The 17996-nt window shown below is 35.0% G+C and overlaps 1 protein-coding gene across 2 annotated transcripts in view; it reads right to left on the reverse strand.

The window, feature by feature from the left end:
- Positions 1–7374: 7374 nt before the first annotated feature.
- LOC133532999 (uncharacterized) overlaps positions 7375–17996 on the reverse strand; it is a 29808-nt gene continuing 19186 nt past the window's right edge. For both annotated transcript variants that reach the window (XM_061871906.1, XM_061871905.1), the window contains 3 exons: positions 12822–12911; positions 11671–11808; positions 7375–8038 (listed from right to left, as the gene is read on the reverse strand). In XM_061871906.1, coding sequence (XP_061727890.1) covers positions 7947–8038; positions 11671–11808; positions 12822–12911 — 320 coding nt within the window. In that variant the 3' untranslated portion in view covers positions 7375–7946. The remainder of the gene's footprint in view (positions 8039–11670; positions 11809–12821; positions 12912–17996) is intronic.

The raw sequence follows: 17996 nt of genomic DNA on the forward strand, positions 1-17996 counted from the left end.
AGTGTCTCCCGCGCAAACTAGTCAATATCATTTTTGAAGACCTATCCATAGAAACCCCACACGTATGGGTTTGATGACAAAAAATTGTTGATTTTCAGTTCTAAGTATGGGGAATCCCCAAAATTTATTGTTTTTGCTATTTTTGTGTGAAAATCTTAATGCGGTTCACAGAATACTACAGTTCTTATAGTTTCGGAAAAAAGTGGCAGTGACATAAACGGACAGACAGACGGACATGACGAATCTATAATAGTTCCGTTTTTTGCCATTTGGCTACGGACCCCTAAAAAATTGGCACTTTTCTGTTCATCTTTTTTACTACTTTGCATAGGAACAATTTATTTAGCTTAATTAATATTTCGATACGTAATAATTTCCTCATAGATGATGTGAAAAGCAGTAGGTTTGTGTCACACAGTATCGTTACAGCTTTGTTCCATGTATGTATGACTAAAAAATGGAATATTTTGATCATAACTAATCGGAATGACGCAGAAAAACAGTTTCCTGTATTATACAAATATGTACTTAACAGAAATTTTGTCCTCATAAACAAGGAAATTAAATGTTTTAGCTACATAAATTAATCTACAGTTATTTAATAATAATTAAATACTTTCATTTTTAACTGAACTACAGTCACAATCTTTGACTCATTTTTTATAATTTCAGTCTCATATGCCAACATCTGTGAAGAACTATTCCAGACATCCTTTTTTCAGACAAGTTCCGAGTTGCCTACTATAATAAATATTCATACGATGTAGATTGCTTTCAAATTTCATTGGCTAGTCTAAAAAATATAGTTAAACGTAAGTTGTTTCAGTGCCCAGGTACTTATATATTTATGCTGTATGCAGTTAATTTTCTATCTGATATACATTAAATATACTTGTACCTATAACTACTTATTTCAGTTAACATTATTTATAAGTATGAACCTCCAGGTCTTTTTGTTGCCTTGTTATTTTGTTGCAGTACATGTGTTGTATTGCCTTTTTAATGTGTTTATATAAATAAATAGTACCTGGGCGACCGAGCTTTGCTCGGTTATAACTATTTATGGTAATATATAAACTTGAACATATAAAAAAAAAAACAAAAGTTAGTCACCGGGCGAGATTCGAACCCGTAACACTCGTTTAGCAGTCCGCGTCTTAACCCGCTGGATAAAACGGACAGTGGCCGACAACACGAAATTAGCGACCATATTCTGCGTCGAAAGAAAAACGCATGAAAACTCGAAAACACGCGTTTTTCCAAACATAAAACTAATCTAGATCGACTGTATACCCCCAAAAACCCCCATATACCAAATTTCAGCGAAATCGTTAGAGCCGTTTCCGAGATCACAGAAATATATATACAAGAATTGTTCGTTTAAAGGTATAAGATTATAGGACATTATTACACAAATTGACTAAGTCCCACAGTAAGCTCAATAAGGCTTGTGTTGAGGGTATTTAGACAACGATATATATAATATATAAATATTAATAAATACTTAAATACATAGAAAACACCCATGACTCAGGAACAAATATCCATGCTCATCACACGTATAAATGCCCTTACCAGGATTTGAACCCGGGACCATCGGCTTCGTAGGCAGGGTCAGAGCTCGTTCCCACTATGTCGGATGTCGTGGCGATTTTTAATCGTGTGTCGTTGCCGCTGTTCTCACTATGTCGGATGTCGGATCCGGATTTCAATCGGGTGTCGGCGGTACTGTTCCCACTAGTCGTCTGTCGTGCACGATCGCAGCTGGCGATGAAGATGTTCGAACTGAATTCGCGAACTACTTCGTCTCACCAGTAGGCATGCTGCCTTGGCAAAATGAAATGCATACCTAAATACCTACGCATAACGAGTGAGTAGGTACCTACTTTTTATTAAATAAATTACTCACCATACTTATGTCTTTCTTTTTCATCTAACTTCTCAAAATCTGGTACGAGCAAGGAACAAATTTCTCGCCAAGCAGCCAACTTCAAATGCTTTTTTTTATATTCTTCTATAGTCTTGTCCCAAATAATACCTCTTTCCTGAACAAGTGCGATCAAATCTTCAGAATTTATATTAAGTACAGCCATTATTACAATTTTGCAGCATAAAAACACAATACTCTCCTTCCGCGCCAAAATATGTTTGCGCAATGCGAGCGATCGAAATCGTTCCGACATCCGACAAAATGTGAACAGAGCTATATTCACTCGTACGCGAGCGAGACACGACACGATTTTTTTCCGGGCTGGAAGGGCTGGCAAAACGCACGACATTTTATGTCGTATCCGACACAAAATCGTTGTCGGACGAGTGTGAACAGCTTCATATAAAATGTTCTGCCAGTGGAACGTACGATTAAAAATCGCCACGACATCCGACATAGTGGGAACGAGCTCTCACTACCCACTAGGCCAAACCGGTCGTCAAACCGTCAATTATATGACTGTTTGGTTTCTGAATAAACTAAAAAAAAATCTGTAGATGCCCTGCAATAATCGAAAGCAAGCAGAAAAAGCTAGGTTAGGTTAGCTCGTAAGTCGATTTTTCTGAATTCTCCATTTTGACGTAGCGTAGCAGCATGGTATCTGCTGGATGCCTTCAATGCCGCATTTAAAATATAGATAATCGAATACATACCTGAATAGACACATAAATATAGGGATACTAACCTAACGTAAAACGTAATCAAGCAAGAACATCGTAAAAGTTAATAACAATTTAATAAGTAAGTACTTACAGTAGATCCCAGAAATACACAAACATATTATGGGTAAAATACTCAAAATAATCTTTAGTATCATGATTTTTATTCATCGGAAACAGTCAACACGTTCGTATGCTTTGAATATTACCGCAAAATGTTTTAATTCCCGCTATGTTTAGACAGGAAAATATACAATACTTAAATGGATAAAACAAAAAATATTTTGTCCTGGTTTTTAGTCATACTCATCAAACAAAATATTGAAATTATTATACAACGTGTAACATTAAGCACTGCAAACTTTAGACACCATACCTGAGTAGCAGATGCAATCGTTTTTCCAGTAGATATGGCGCTACTTTACCGCACTAGCGCGATAAGTACCACATTACGTAAAATTAAGTGCCATATATATGTGCCATGTGTTTGACGACCAGTCTGGCCTAGTGGTTAGTGACCCTGCCTATGAATCCGATGGTCCCGGGTTCAAATCCTGGAAAGGGCATTTATTCGTGTTATGTGCACAGATATGTGTTCCTGAGTCATGGGTGTTTAGTAGTGTTTAAGTATTTATAAATATTTATATGTCATATATATCGTTGTCTAAGTACCCTCAGAATAAATACGATTGTCAATGTGACACTTATAGTGATGTAATCATGATTTATGTTTTTTTTTACTATTATATATTTATTTATCAACACATTTCAAGTAAACCAAATAACAAAAATATTGTATCAAAACTTATAAACTAAACTAAATTATGACCATCGAAATTAATAATAATAATTAGAAAAAACCCAAATCCTACACTAAAATAAAAATTAACCCTTCGGCAAAGTTGCCATAGATGCTGGCAGCATTACCCCGCTGGATTGCAATAATAATTCTCTGTGCGAGGAAGCTTTCAGCCCTACGGTCCCCAGTCGCATCCATAAGCCTCTTTGACAAAGCCCTTTATAGTACAGTCAGCATCAAAAGTAGCGGGTCAAATAACGCTTCATAAGTATCTACCATTCTGTAACAGCTTAACAAAAAGTTATGTCTTTAATATAGAACAACTATGAATGTAAAAGATATATTTTTGAACGCGAATTTTTGAATATTATTTACATTTGTAAAAGTTATACGGAATATCAGATACTTTTGGCGCGTTGTTTCATCCGCTACTTTTGATGCTGACTGTACCCTCAACACAAGCCTTATTGAGCTTACTGTGGGACTCTAGTCAATTTGTGTAATAATGTCCTTATATTTTTTTTATATGTACTTACTGTAAAACGTTGTGCGATACATACGCGAATGATAAAACACTCCCTTCGGTCGTATTTTGATTTATTCCCACTCCTTGTGAATTTCCTATTTTTCGCACTTGTATTGTAATATATACTAATGTTTTACTAATTGCAATCTTGTTATGAGAATTTATTTTTGAAACGACTAAATACAAGTGGATTCAAACATTATAGAGTAATTTACAAATAAAAAAATTGCCCTAGGTTATGATTACTAGGTATCCTACCTGCCCAGAAGGTTGGCTGCATTGCTCCTCTGGATAGCTATGCTCAAAATATTTGTCAGCCATCTTGGTCACTCGAAGCCTCTATAACGCTGCTTATCATGATCAGTAACACAAAACAAAATGAAACGCCATTCGATCTGCCTATAAGGCGATGGTCCTGGGTTCGAATCGCGGTAATGGCATTTATTTGTGTGATGTGCACAGATATTTGTTCCTGAATCATGGATGTTTTCTATGTATTTGAGTATTTGTATATTATATATATCGTTGTCTGAGTACACACAGGGATTTTAGAAAAATATTAACGTGCTTTTGGAAAAGCGATATCGACTGTATTTTTTGATCCTTAATAAAATGTTTTGAGCAAGTTTTGTTACACGTTGTATACAATTTATGCTGGTGGATCTAGAAAAATTACATTGACTTATCGAATAATTCACTTATCACACCGCAAATCTGTATCTCCACGTTTAAGTAGTATTTTAGAAGTTTAGAAGACTCACCAGCCGAAGTTTTAACTTCGGCGACGTTTGAGTATGATAAAAGTTTAGATTCTAAGTCACGTTTGGTGTCATTTTCAACTAAATCAAAGATATAGACTATACCAAATTTGATCCAATTCGGTTCAGCGGTTATTGATTCCCCGTAAAAACTTCCACCTGTCTTTTCACGGCCTTAAGGGATGATAATTGGAATAAAAAACAGATTAATATCTTATGTCAGGTGAGCGAAACTGTTCGGGCATTCTCGGCTCCGTTCGGCACAGCATCGCTCTAAGCAACTATAAGGGTTGGCACAACGCTGGCCCAATATTCCAGGGTTCTATGTTACATTTTCAAGATATCTAGTTGAAATTTGACTCAATGTCACTATGACAAATGTTCAAATTTCATTTCGATAAAGTGAAACATTGAACCCTGTAATATCGGGCCAGCGACAACTTGACGTCCCTCTGCGTGTACAGTCAAGTGTAAAAATATGGGTGTACACATCTTACTCAAAAATATGTCCCATAGCATCTTATTCCAGTGTAATAAGAGCGTAGAACCATATTTATGAGACGATTCTTTCATATTTTTGCACTTGACTGTACGACCACAAATAAGAGAATGACTTGAATTTTGACAACCCTAAATAGCCGAAAGGGATAGTAACATACATCAGAAAGGGACAGCATGAGTCGTCCTTGAATCGCTGTCCAACTTCGGTTTTGTAGGAAGTTTCTTTTCTGTACGATAGTACTATTACTTATTCTGTGCCTATGTCCTTTCCTGGGACTCAAACTATCTTTTTACAAATACGTTTATTTCATTACTTTTTACAGCAGTTCATAGGTATAAATATTAGGTAGGTAAGTAGTCCATCTTAGGTACAAAGTGTAGGTAAGTATTTATCTCAACAATGTACAACAATTTGATTGTGTAAGTAATGAAAAAGGTGCGGGTACAGGTTGCTGGATTTAAACCCGCCCTTGGTCAGCTAATTGAAGATGAAGAGGTATCGGTATTCTTTACCAAATTTCAACTACATCGGTTCAGTGGTTAAGCGTGAAGAGAAATAAAAAAAAGTTTTTCTTTTCAATATTTTATGTTTTTAATTCATAAAGGTGTCAATATGATATGCTCGCACAACTATTCTACAAAAAGTTTAATCCATCAATGTAAAATACATGACTACAAGGTATGTAGGTTATTTTACCTCTGTTTGGTCTATAATTGCTGTACAAACGTTGCTCATTGGCAAGTTTAGTTACATAGTATAGTTACCTGGATTTTTTTTAGATTTTCATTTTGTAGCTATAAAACAGCAATAAAATGGCATTCCAGTGAAAAAATTAGACGCAGTAATTTTCCGGTCCAAGACACGTCAAAAATCATATTTTATTAATATTGGTATTTCTGCTGGGATATTCTTTTGGATATTCCATATATTGTTGCAATACGTTACATGTAATATGTCCGGTGAAGAAAGTTTGAACGGAGCATTTTTCCGTAAAAAGATATTAACGATTTAATACTTTATGTATTTACTTAATTCCTATTATTATTATTCTTTGGAAATGAAGACAATACTTTTTATTTATTGATACTTTATCATACTGTAAACTTTTTTCTGGCAGAGGAATTACTGCGGGGTACACTACCTTTATTTCCTACACTAAAATACGAGGACATAGAAAGGCTCCTAGAAGCACTTGCATAGAAGTTAAGAAACGTAGGAGATATTTATATGTACAAATTGTGGAGTTATGTCACCACTTAACGTTCTAAAGAGTAAAATATAGTCATATTGATATTAGAAATAATCATTTATTTGTTCGGTAAGCATTTACCCCACTTATACATTGACCTGAAAGAAGTACATACCTAAGATACAAGTAAAGTAAATGTTTACTTAGTTTAGGTATTGTTATCAAATTTCCATTGGCAACAGAAAATACACATCCGTTCAGTATTAAAAATTTTAACTTTACCTTTACAAATTTTTAGTTGAATATATGAATGTACTAGTGTTAAAATATAAATTGTATAATTCCATTATAATAAATCAATTAGCATAAGTTTTAAATGAATAAATATTATCTTATCATCAATATTATCTTATCTTAAATATTATTTTATCTTAACTTAATTAATTGTACATTGCTACAAGTGTCGCATTTTTTAGATAAGTACCTGGGCGACCGAGCTTTGCTCGGTTATAACTATTTATTGTAATATGGTGGTGTATAGATGATATTCTTAACTAATTTTTTTTACTAAATTAAACTTGTCTAAAACAATAAAAATTAAAAAAATATATATAAACTTGAACATATAAAAAAAAAAGTTAGTCACCGGGCGAGATTTGAACCCGTAACACTCGTTTCTAGCCGTCCGCGTCTTAACCCGCTAGACCAGACGGATAGTGCCCAACAACACGAAATTAGCGACCATATTCTGCGTCGTAAGAAGAACGCATGAAAACTCGAAAACACGCGTTTTCCCAAACATAAGACTACTACGATTGTATACCCCCAAAAACCCCCATATACCAAATTTCAGCGAAATCGTTAGAGCCGTTTCCGATATCACAGAAATATATATATATATATATACAAGAATTGCTCGTTTAAAGGTATAAGATTACTAAATTATACAAGTTTTCCAAAATTGTCTTTAATAGCATTACATACTTACTAGGGCAGTACGGTAAGAAATATCTCAGATCACATAGTAAAAAACCTTTGATCTGTACCCCTAGTGTAAATTTTATCGACATCATAACGTGACGAACGCGTTTGCGTTAAGTCTCATTTTGTATAGTATTTTGAGTTTCCAAAACGTCCCGCTTGGCGCGCTCTTTCTAAATCCAATACAAAATGAGACTAAACGCAAACGCATACGTCACGTTTCAAAATCGAATTTATTTACACTAGGGGTACTGAAGCTTTATTATCTACTGACTGAATGTGTATACTATTTTGGTGTTCGACGGAAAGGGGTAACTTCATTTAGTGCAGCGGGTCGAAAGTTGACGCTTTCCGGCCGGTGAGCAGAAAAATAGTTTTGGCGTCATGGATCGTGCAGCGGTCATTCGAGGCAGCGTCGTCATCAAGCGCGGTCCAGTCGCTCGGGCGTCTAGTTAGTTACTTGGTCGTCAGTCGTACCGGTACAGTCGCTCTTGCGTCTAGGTAGTCGGGCGTCGGTGGTAGCGGTGTAGCCACTCGGGCGTCTAGTTAGTTTCTCGGGCGTCAGTGGTAGCAGTGCAGGCGGGCAGCGGTGGTAGCGGGCGGCGCTTCAGCCCCGCCCCGTGTGCGTACACCTCTGTAAAGGAAGACTAAACATCAAACACCATGTTACCGTGCCAATGTGCCGACGAATGCGAGCTAACAATAAGTCGTAAGAGTAAATTTTAGATGTTTCTATATTTTATTTTACGTTTACTAATATTACACTATCATGCGATCCATGCGAGTTGTCCTCTAAGTTACAGCCGCCTCTATTGTTCATAAACTTTCAACAAACTCAAATTAATCTTTCGGATGTGTTTAAAATTTGCTACGTATACATAAGAAGCATTTTTAATGTATCTATATCTAAGTTAAGTATCTAAAAAAACAAGAAATACTAGATGGAGCCTACATCTGGAATATTAGACTATAAGACGTGAACTCTAAAATAAAGAAAAAGAAATACTTAGTGGCGGACACGAATGAAGTTTTATGCGTATTGTAGCAGAAATAAGGAATTAGTTAAGTAAGTATAAACAATGTAAAATAGGAGAGGTAAGATGATGAGGTACCTGATATTAGAAGACAGTTAAAAAATATTTTGGAGGCCCAGATTGAGGCAAGGAAAGCAAAGGGCGTCCGCTAGCTCGCGCGGGTACAGTCACGTCTGAAAATATCGGTACGAAAAATGTGCCAAAAATATGTATACACTACCTTAATATATGGGCAAAAAAGTCGTGTATACATATTTTTGGCACATTTTTCGTATCGATATTTTCAGACGTGACCATACCATTGTATAGGTAGGTAAAATCCGTCGCACGCGTCCACGCCAGTTAGCGTTGTTCATACTATTTTTCGTTAACCCGCTCACCCGCTCCGTGCAACCGCGCCGGCTAGCGGACGCCCTAAGACAAATAGTACTGTCGACAGTATGCTCGCTTAAACAAACAGCAAATAGGCCACAGGGGCACTTTTACATGTCAAGTTTTTTACAATAAATACTTAACAAAATACAATTACCAATATAGAATCAATCAAATATTAGATACTTTATTAGACAGGTAAAATATTATTACATGGTAAAATATTATAATTTTTAATTTGTAACTTTATTGAACACATTATGTGAATATTTTTATATTATTATCTTGATGTTGGTATTAACTAAAATCCGCTTAACTTCATTTCACTAATTGTAATTTTGACATGTAATGTACCTATGTGTACATTATTCAAAATTCAAAATTCAAAAATTTATTCTGCAAGTAGGCCTCAAGGGCTCTTTTACAAGTCAATACAACATTTATAGTAACATCATATAGTGACATGAAAAATACATAACAACATTTATAAATACAACAGCCAATACCTGGGTAAACATTACATTATAATAATCTTAAAATAAATAATTAATACAATACAATAGAGATGTATAGTCTCTATGGTTAAAAAAACATTAAATCTGGAGATGTAAAAGGTCCCCAATGTCAGAGTACTAATACTAATAAAATTTGGAGGTGTAAAGTCTCTCCAAGTGTCAAAATAAAATGTATACTAAATAAATAAACCGCGTCTGGACTGTTAAACTAGCAGTCTCATAAACTAATGCTACATTTTGTACATAACTAGTATGTACCAAGTCAAGTATATTATACAATATGACAGAGACGTATAGTCTCCACGGTTATTACATTAAGTTTGGAGATGTATAAGGTCCCCACGGTCTGAGAAAAATAATAATACACAATAATAAGATTTGGAGGTGTAAAGGTTCTCCAAATGTCAAAGAATAAAAAAAATAAAAAATTGTATGAAATACATATTTCACGTCAAGAGACTGTTAAGCTAACAATCTTAAAACTAGTTCTACAGAATACATAACTACTATGTATTTAATATGTCAATGTCATCATCAAAATAACTAAAACATAACAAACATTAATACATAAGGTTGAACAGCTAGAAACAACAGCGCCATATGCCTCTCCGGGACACTGCACGCAAAACTATTACAGCTTTTGAGACTGGATACTTGGCCATGATTCCGTGTCTCCCAAGTAGTCATCTATTTTATAGTATCCCTTTTTGAGAAGTGCATTTTTGACGTATTGCTTGAATGAAGTATAGGGCAGGTTCCATGCCTCTAAGGGTACTTTGTTATAAAATGTTACACAGTTTCCCATGAACGATTTTTTAACTTTCTGTAGACGAAACTTGGAGATTACTAACTTATGTTTATTTCGCGTATTATAACTATGGATATCAGACAGTTTCTTAAAGGACTTTATATTCTTATGCGTATACATTATCACATCTAGTATGTATTGTGAAGCTACTGTGAGAATATCTATTTCCTTGAATCGTTCTCTCAGTGAGTCACGAGAAGCCATGTTATAAATAGATCTGATTGCCCTCTTCTGAAGAACGAAGATGGTTTCTATGTCAGCTGCTTTGCCCCACGCCAGTATGCCATAAGACATAATACTGTGAAAGTAACTGAAGTAAACTAGGCGAGCTGTCTCCACGTCAGTAAACTGCCTGATTCTTCTTACTGCATACGCAGCAGAGCTCAACCTTTTCGCCAGGGCAGATATGTGAGGGGCCCATTGCAGTTTACTATCTAAAGTAAGGCCCAGAAAAACCGTATTCTCGACAAGGTCCAGCGTTTCGCCATTTAATGTGATGATAGTTTCAGATTTTCTTACATTCGGCAGCGAAAATTTGACACATTTATATTAATAATAAATATGAATATGTATACAGTCTCTAATTGTCGAATTACACAAAAAATTATGATAAAAAAATACAAACAACTAAATCTAAAAAAAATTGAGATATAAAAGTCTCCAAGTGTCAGAGATAAGATATAGTTTACAAAAATACCATTAAAAATCCTTAGAGATGTAAAGGGTCTCCAAGGATTGAATTCTTATATAAATAATTGAAAGACGTGAAATTAAAAAACAGACAAGAACCGAATGAAGTATGTGTAAAAGTCTATGCTTACGGTGGCGTCGTTGATCGGGTCGCTACTATACCAAATGAAGGTTGAGGGAGGCGATGGCTGGGATACGCGTCATACTCGTGAACGGGTGCTGTTTAAGCAGACCGGTCAGTTTAAGCTTACAAGAGCTACATGTTCTGTTATTATGTAACTTTACTTTTGAGTGGCATTAACGTGAGATACTTAATTCGGTTCTTGTCTGTCTGATTTTTTTTGTCTTGTAATTTATATAAGAATTCCAGTCTTGGAGACCCTTTACATCTCTAAGGATAATTTTAATGATCAGTTTTTAATTATTTTTTATCTCTGACACTTAAAGACTTTTACATCTCTAAAGAATTTTAGTTTTTTTTTATCATAGTTTTTGTAATTTGACATTTAGAGACTATACATTTTGTAATAAAGCATCTAATATTTCATTGATTCTATATTTTTAATTGTAATTTTTGGTAATTTTTATTGCTTTTAAATAATTGTTATGTAAAAGTGCCCCTGTGGCCTCTTTGCTGAATACATGTTGGAAGTTGATGTTGTCATGTCCAATAAAGGAAGTCAAGAGACTGGTAGAAAATAAAGACGAATCTCCATTACTCCACTGAGGTCTTTTATTTATTTACTTAAACTTTATTGCACGATATAAAATTGTACAGATGGCGTACTTAATGCCATTCTCTACTTCTTCTATTGCTAATGATGTATTTTTTTGATAAAAGGCTCACCGTCATAGACTAGCTCGGGCGGTGGCGGGCAGACCGGCGGCGGGTAGGGCGGCCTCTGCCCGATATCCTCTTCCCTCGTCTCCATGTGTACAGTTGCAGTAGGTATACCCACATCTTCTCGCAGTCGTAATGCTCGTGCTATAATGAAGAAATTAGAGTGAAAACTGCGAATATCAAAATCGGCTTCCTCATTTGACAATGATGGTCTGAATTACTACAATACAGTGTTAAAAGATAGAAGAAAGTTAAATAAAACGAAAATTATAGGTATAATGTGTGAATGTGAACACTATTTGCGAAGCGCACCAAGAGACTGAAGATGGATGATCCTCAAGACGAAAAACAAACACTGATTAATTGGCCGGCCAATGTTCGTTGGTTCTACATATGGGTTTAGATTATTTTACAGGGATCAGAAACCGGTTTTTTTGTATCGGAACGAAATCGGTATTTTATTTATTTATTTAAACAAAGAAAAATATACAAATGGGGGACTTAATGCCAAAAGGCATTCTCTACCAGTCAACCATTGGGTCAAACAGAGACATATATGTTGCTGCAGAAGATATTCATAAATTATTTAACCGAAAAATAAAATATTATACATATATTTAAACATAATAAAAATAAACCTACAAAACTATGACCAAATACTATTACTTATATGAATTCCAGAGACGGATACGTCGTATTTTTTAGTTTTTTGATAATTATTTCATTTTTAATTGCGCAATCTAATCGCATTATTAAGACTGTATTACTGTATACGAAACATGCTATTGTAGGAGTAATGTTTCACTTACACCTTTTCAATCTTACTTTAGTGTACTATTAATAAAAAATAATTGTATTTGTAATCTTAATTTGGAATGTAATGGGTTTATAACTTAATAAATAGCATTTTTATTTATTTATTTTATTTAATACGTAGTAGTTATTTAAAAAAACACAACTGAGTCCTACATTTGGAGTATAAATCGAAATATATGGTTAAAATAAAAGTAGTTTTGCAAAAAACCGGTTCCGATCGCTGCTATTTTATTTACATCATTGTTTCGCGTTTAAGTTTTATTTCAGATTATTAATATATGAAAAAAATCTATACTGTATACTTATTTTGTAAAAATAAAATAATACGTATATACAATTACCTCTGCTTTTGTAATACTTTATGACGAACAATATAATGGCAGCTAGTATTAAAATTGCAGCAACCGCGCTCACAATCAGCCAGAAGAAACCTAGAAATCATAATATTATTCACTGAAACACGTCTGTAACCCCGCCTATTTTACGCATTAAAAAAACTGAAATACTTAATATGCCCAATGTAGGCACAGGTAATTTATGTAATGTCCCAAAGTAAGTTCTACTATACACGATGACCTAAAAATACGTAGACAATTTTTATTGCCCCTGCGGCACTGACGTCGACGTCCTCGGACACCACGGACTCTCCTGCCAAAGGAGCGCCGGCCGCTTCTCTAGACACGCCGCGCTCAACGACATTCTCCGCCGGTCTCTTGCCAGCGTCAATGTGCCAGCTCTACTCGAGCCCCCCGGCATTATAAGAGATGATGGTAAGAAACCGGATGGAATGACACTAATGCCGTGGAAGTTGGGACGGGTGCTGGTGTGGGACGCCACCTGTGTAGACACCCTAGCCCCGTCTCATCTCCACGGCACTTCTGCTAAGGCTGGCGCGGAGGTAGAGGCGGCCGAAAAATTAAACAAGTGCGAGTCGGACTCGCGCATGAAGGGTTCCGTACCATTTAAGACGTATTAAAAAAAAATCTACTTGTTAGATCTTGTTCAACATTTTACCACTTTGGACACACATTTTACCACTTTGGAACTGTCTCTCGCGCAAACTATTCAGTTTAGAAAAAAATGATGTTATGAACCTAAATATCATTTTTGAAGAACTGTCCATAGATACCCCACACGTATGGGTTTGATGAAAAAATTTTTTTTTAATTTATTGACGTATTAAAAAAAAACTATTCACTAGATCTCGTTCAAACCAATTTTCGGTGGAAGTTTGCATGGTAATGTATATCATATATTTTTTTTAGATTTTTCATTCTGTTATTTTAGAAGTTACAGGGGGGGGGACACACATTTTTTCACTTTGGAAGTGTCTCTCGCGCAAACTATTCAGTTTAGAAAAAAATTATATTAGAAACCTAAATATCATTTTTGAAGACCTATCCATAGATACCCCACACGTATGGGTTTGATGAAAAATTTTTTTTTTAATTTTTATGACGTATTAAAAAAAAACTACTTACTAGATCTCGTTCGAACCAATTTTCGGTGGAAGTTTGCATGGCAATGTATATCATATATTTTTTTTAGATTTTTCATTCTGTTATTTTAGAAGTTACAGGGGGGGGGACACACATTTTTTCACTTTGGAAGTGTCTCTCGCGCAAACTATTCAGTTTAGAAAAAAATGATATTAGAAACCTAAATATCATTTTTGAAGACCTATCCATAGATACCCCACACGTATGGGTTTGATGAAAAAAATTTTTTTTTTAATTTTTATGACGTATTAAAAAAAAACTACTTACTAGATCTCGTTCGAACCAATTTTCGGTGGAAGTTTGCATGGCAATGTATATCATATATTTTTTTAGATTTTTCATTCTGTTATTTTAGAAGTTACGGGGGGGGGGGGGACACACTTTTTACCACTTTGGAAGTGTCTCTCGCGCAAACTTTCAGTTTAGAAAAAAATGATATTAGAAACCTCAATATCATTTTTAAAGACCTATCCATAGATACCCCACACGTATGAGTTTGATGAAAAAAGATTTTTTGAGTTTCAGTTCTAAGTATGGGGAACCCCCAAAATTTATTGTTTTTTTTCTATTTTTGTGTGAACATCATAATGCGGTTCATAGAATACATCTACTTACCAAGTTTGAACAGTATAGCTTTTATAGTTTCGGAAAAAAGTGGCTGTGACAGAATCGGACAGACAGACGGACATGACGAATCTATAAGGGTTCCGTTTTTTGCCATTTGGACCCTAAAAAGACTAAATATAGGGGTCTCTGCACCGAATATAATTTCGTACCATTTGGCGTCGAGACCCTTGGTCCGTGGGGTCCGAGTGCCTTTAACCTTTTTAGGGAACTTTCTAAAAGGATTAGAGAGGTCACCGGTGACCGCAGAGCTGGCAGCTTCCTCGCTCAAAGAATTAGTCTTGCGATACAGCGAGGAAATGCTGCTAGCATCTACGGCACCATGCCGCAGGGGGATAGTTTTATTTTATTTTAAGTCTAGTTTAAGTTTAGTTTTTTTTAGTTTTATTTTATTTTTAGATCTAGGTTTTAAGTTTTGTAGTTTAGTATTTTTATTTAATTTGCATATTTATGATAATTTTAACAAAGCTTTGCTTTTGTGTATAGAATAGAATAGACAAAGAATAGAAATACAGAAGTAAGAATCATATACATACAGCGCCACATCAGTTACAAAAAAGAACTTACCTTAAAACTAGATAATGGATAATTCTTAAAATAATATGTATCAAAGCCAAACGAGACTATTTTGATGATATCATGTTCTGTTTCAGTTATATATGATTGTAGTTTTAATCATTAATGATATTTTGTAAAATACGTCTGAGGTAAATAAGTAAATTAATACGTAAAGATAATTTGTACACAAATTACAAGCAATATTGACTTTTAATCTGTTTTCTGTAACACCGAAATAAATATTTGTTTTACATGGGGGCAAAGTTGTTGTTTAACCGCTCGTGCTAAATAATATTGATACCTGAGCAAGCGGAGCGTAGCGAGTGGTTCGAGAAGTGGAATCTTGAGCGTTGCGAGGGTTAAACAAACTTTGCCTCCGAGTGAAACACAAAATTTTTCACCACACTAACGCGAAGAAAATACTAACTATGTAATACCAAAAAAATCAAACCAAATCAAATCCAAATGAACGTTATTTAAAATTTATCATTCAAAATCATCATTAGTCAATTCCACCAGCTAACATACGGGAACAACTCAAAATTTGCATCTGATTACTTTGCCCCACATGTGGATAAAATGCAACTTTCTCATTCGTTTTTAAATAATCAAGAGGACCTTTACCAGTTGGAGTAGTGAAAAAGTGTTTACATACTATGTACCTAGGTGTACACATATGAGTACACATATGAGTACCTACTATGAATGTTATGAGATGATTTTTTCGGCTCGGCCCCCAATCTGTTAAACAAAAGCCTTTGTTTCTTTTATGCAGAGCTATCTTCGACGCGTGCGAAAGCAATAAGTAGTTGTTGAAAAGCGTCTATCGTGATAGTATAAGGTTCAACTTTATGTAACAGTTTATTCGAAGAACAATCAGCCATTTACAAAAACAATCAAACGACAACAGCGCATTATTTTTGGAGATAACAAAACTTTCTTCGAACCTGCTGTTTCATGAATTTGAACCATATAAATAGGGTGGTAAAATTGGTTTTTAAACGGCTTGTTCCCGTTTACTTATGACGGCGTTTTTAGCAGTAGCAAAAGTACTCACTGCATGAAGGAAACAAAACCTTTTGTTTAACTGATTAGGGTTCGAGGTAGGAGCCGAAAAAAACATTTCGCAAAATTCATACTTATACAATGTCATGTTTTGCTATATTCGAAATGTATCCATTCGATTTACAGTCATCTCTTCTTATAACCCTTCAACTATTTGACATTCCGAAGATCTAGTGTACGGAAGGTAGAGATAAGGAACGAAATCTCCATGTACCAAAAAGTGTCATCAAAAAACTTTAAATAGGTGGCGCTACAATACCTAGAGTACTTGAACAAAAAAATCAAATCATAGACAGCGCAATTCACTCCGCCAATAACGCCTAGGTTCTTAGCTACTCTAGCGCTAATCTGGAGAGATTTGGAACTATTATTTATAGCTGACAGCTGGACACTTTTGCAACAGTTCTACCATAAGAGATGCCACTCCTCTTAATTCCACACTCCATAATCTAGTGTGTCATGCAAGCAAAATATTCGTTAACTATTCGATGACGTTAGGTGAGAAAACTACTCGGAAACTAAAAACCTGTACTTTTTAGTTAACATGCGAGTGTGACATGCAACCTCAAACTCATCCGTTACGAAAGATAGCTCATTTTGACAGTAATTTACCTTTTTCGTATGTTGGTAGAACTGGCTGGTATAGGTGCCCAAATTACAAAGTACAGCCCATTTGAGATCTTCGAGCGTATTAAGATCACTACTTAATGGGTTAGAGTTCTATTTCCGTTGAATAAATGCAGTGGTCGGCAGCCTTTTAGCAGCCAAGGTCGACATAGAATTAGCGAAATCGAAGCGGGCCGCACTTTGTTTATAATTTGCAACTTTATCACTTTATTTGATAATTTATTATTATGCAAAGAGCACCTTATCGATACTCGATAATGTCAACGACGACTGACAACGACAACAATTATCAACAAATACCTATTTTTAAGGATACTAAAAAAAAACAAGTTCCTAACAATGGGAGTACTCTCAAGTTCAAATGCCGCACGGGCTTGCGCTTGCATTACTTACTTGATAGTAATACTTAACGATAATCAAAATCTACAATCAAGCTGTTTAAAAATATGCACCCTTTCTTCGTGGTTCGCGATACTTATATAGTAAATCTGAATAGATCACAGATTAGGTACAGAAGGTACAATTATGATATGTTAACGGCACCAATCATGGAACATTTAAGAGAAAATTTGGAGTGTTTTTGATATTAATGTCTGTAAAATTTCTACCGCTTTACGCTTTAAAAGTTGAATGTCCAATTCGTCCTTTATGTTTTCTATGTATTTAATTAAAGCTACTGCAATTGGTTTCAATATTATTAACCAATTAAAACTGTGTTTTTTTTTGCTCCTGTCATGGAATGTATGGCGCCATTCATTTTCAAAATAACAAATATGAATGAAAAATTAAACTTAAGCAGCTCTTTGGCTCTTGTTTAAGGTAAAATGTTGCCAGCGATTAAAAACTGATGGTAAATACTTGTTTTACAGGATTTGTCTATACCATTACATTACTGGTGCCTGTTCCATTATAGGGGTGTTTACTATATATAGTACTAGATACGAACAAAATCGATGTTTGTTAGCGCGAGGTCACGAATCATGTTGTCCCTGTCATGTCATGATCATTTGCGTTCCAAACGCGCCGACTTGAGAGACGTAGACCTGATATAAATTTTATATACAAAATAACCAGGAAGGTTCGCGGGGCGCCTGTTGCCGACCCCTGAACAAGAATAATTTTTATCAGTTTTTAAACGCGCCG

Source organism: Cydia pomonella, chromosome 28, assembly GCF_033807575.1.
Source record: "Cydia pomonella isolate Wapato2018A chromosome 28, ilCydPomo1, whole genome shotgun sequence".
NCBI classification, from domain to species: domain Eukaryota; kingdom Metazoa; phylum Arthropoda; class Insecta; order Lepidoptera; family Tortricidae; genus Cydia; species Cydia pomonella.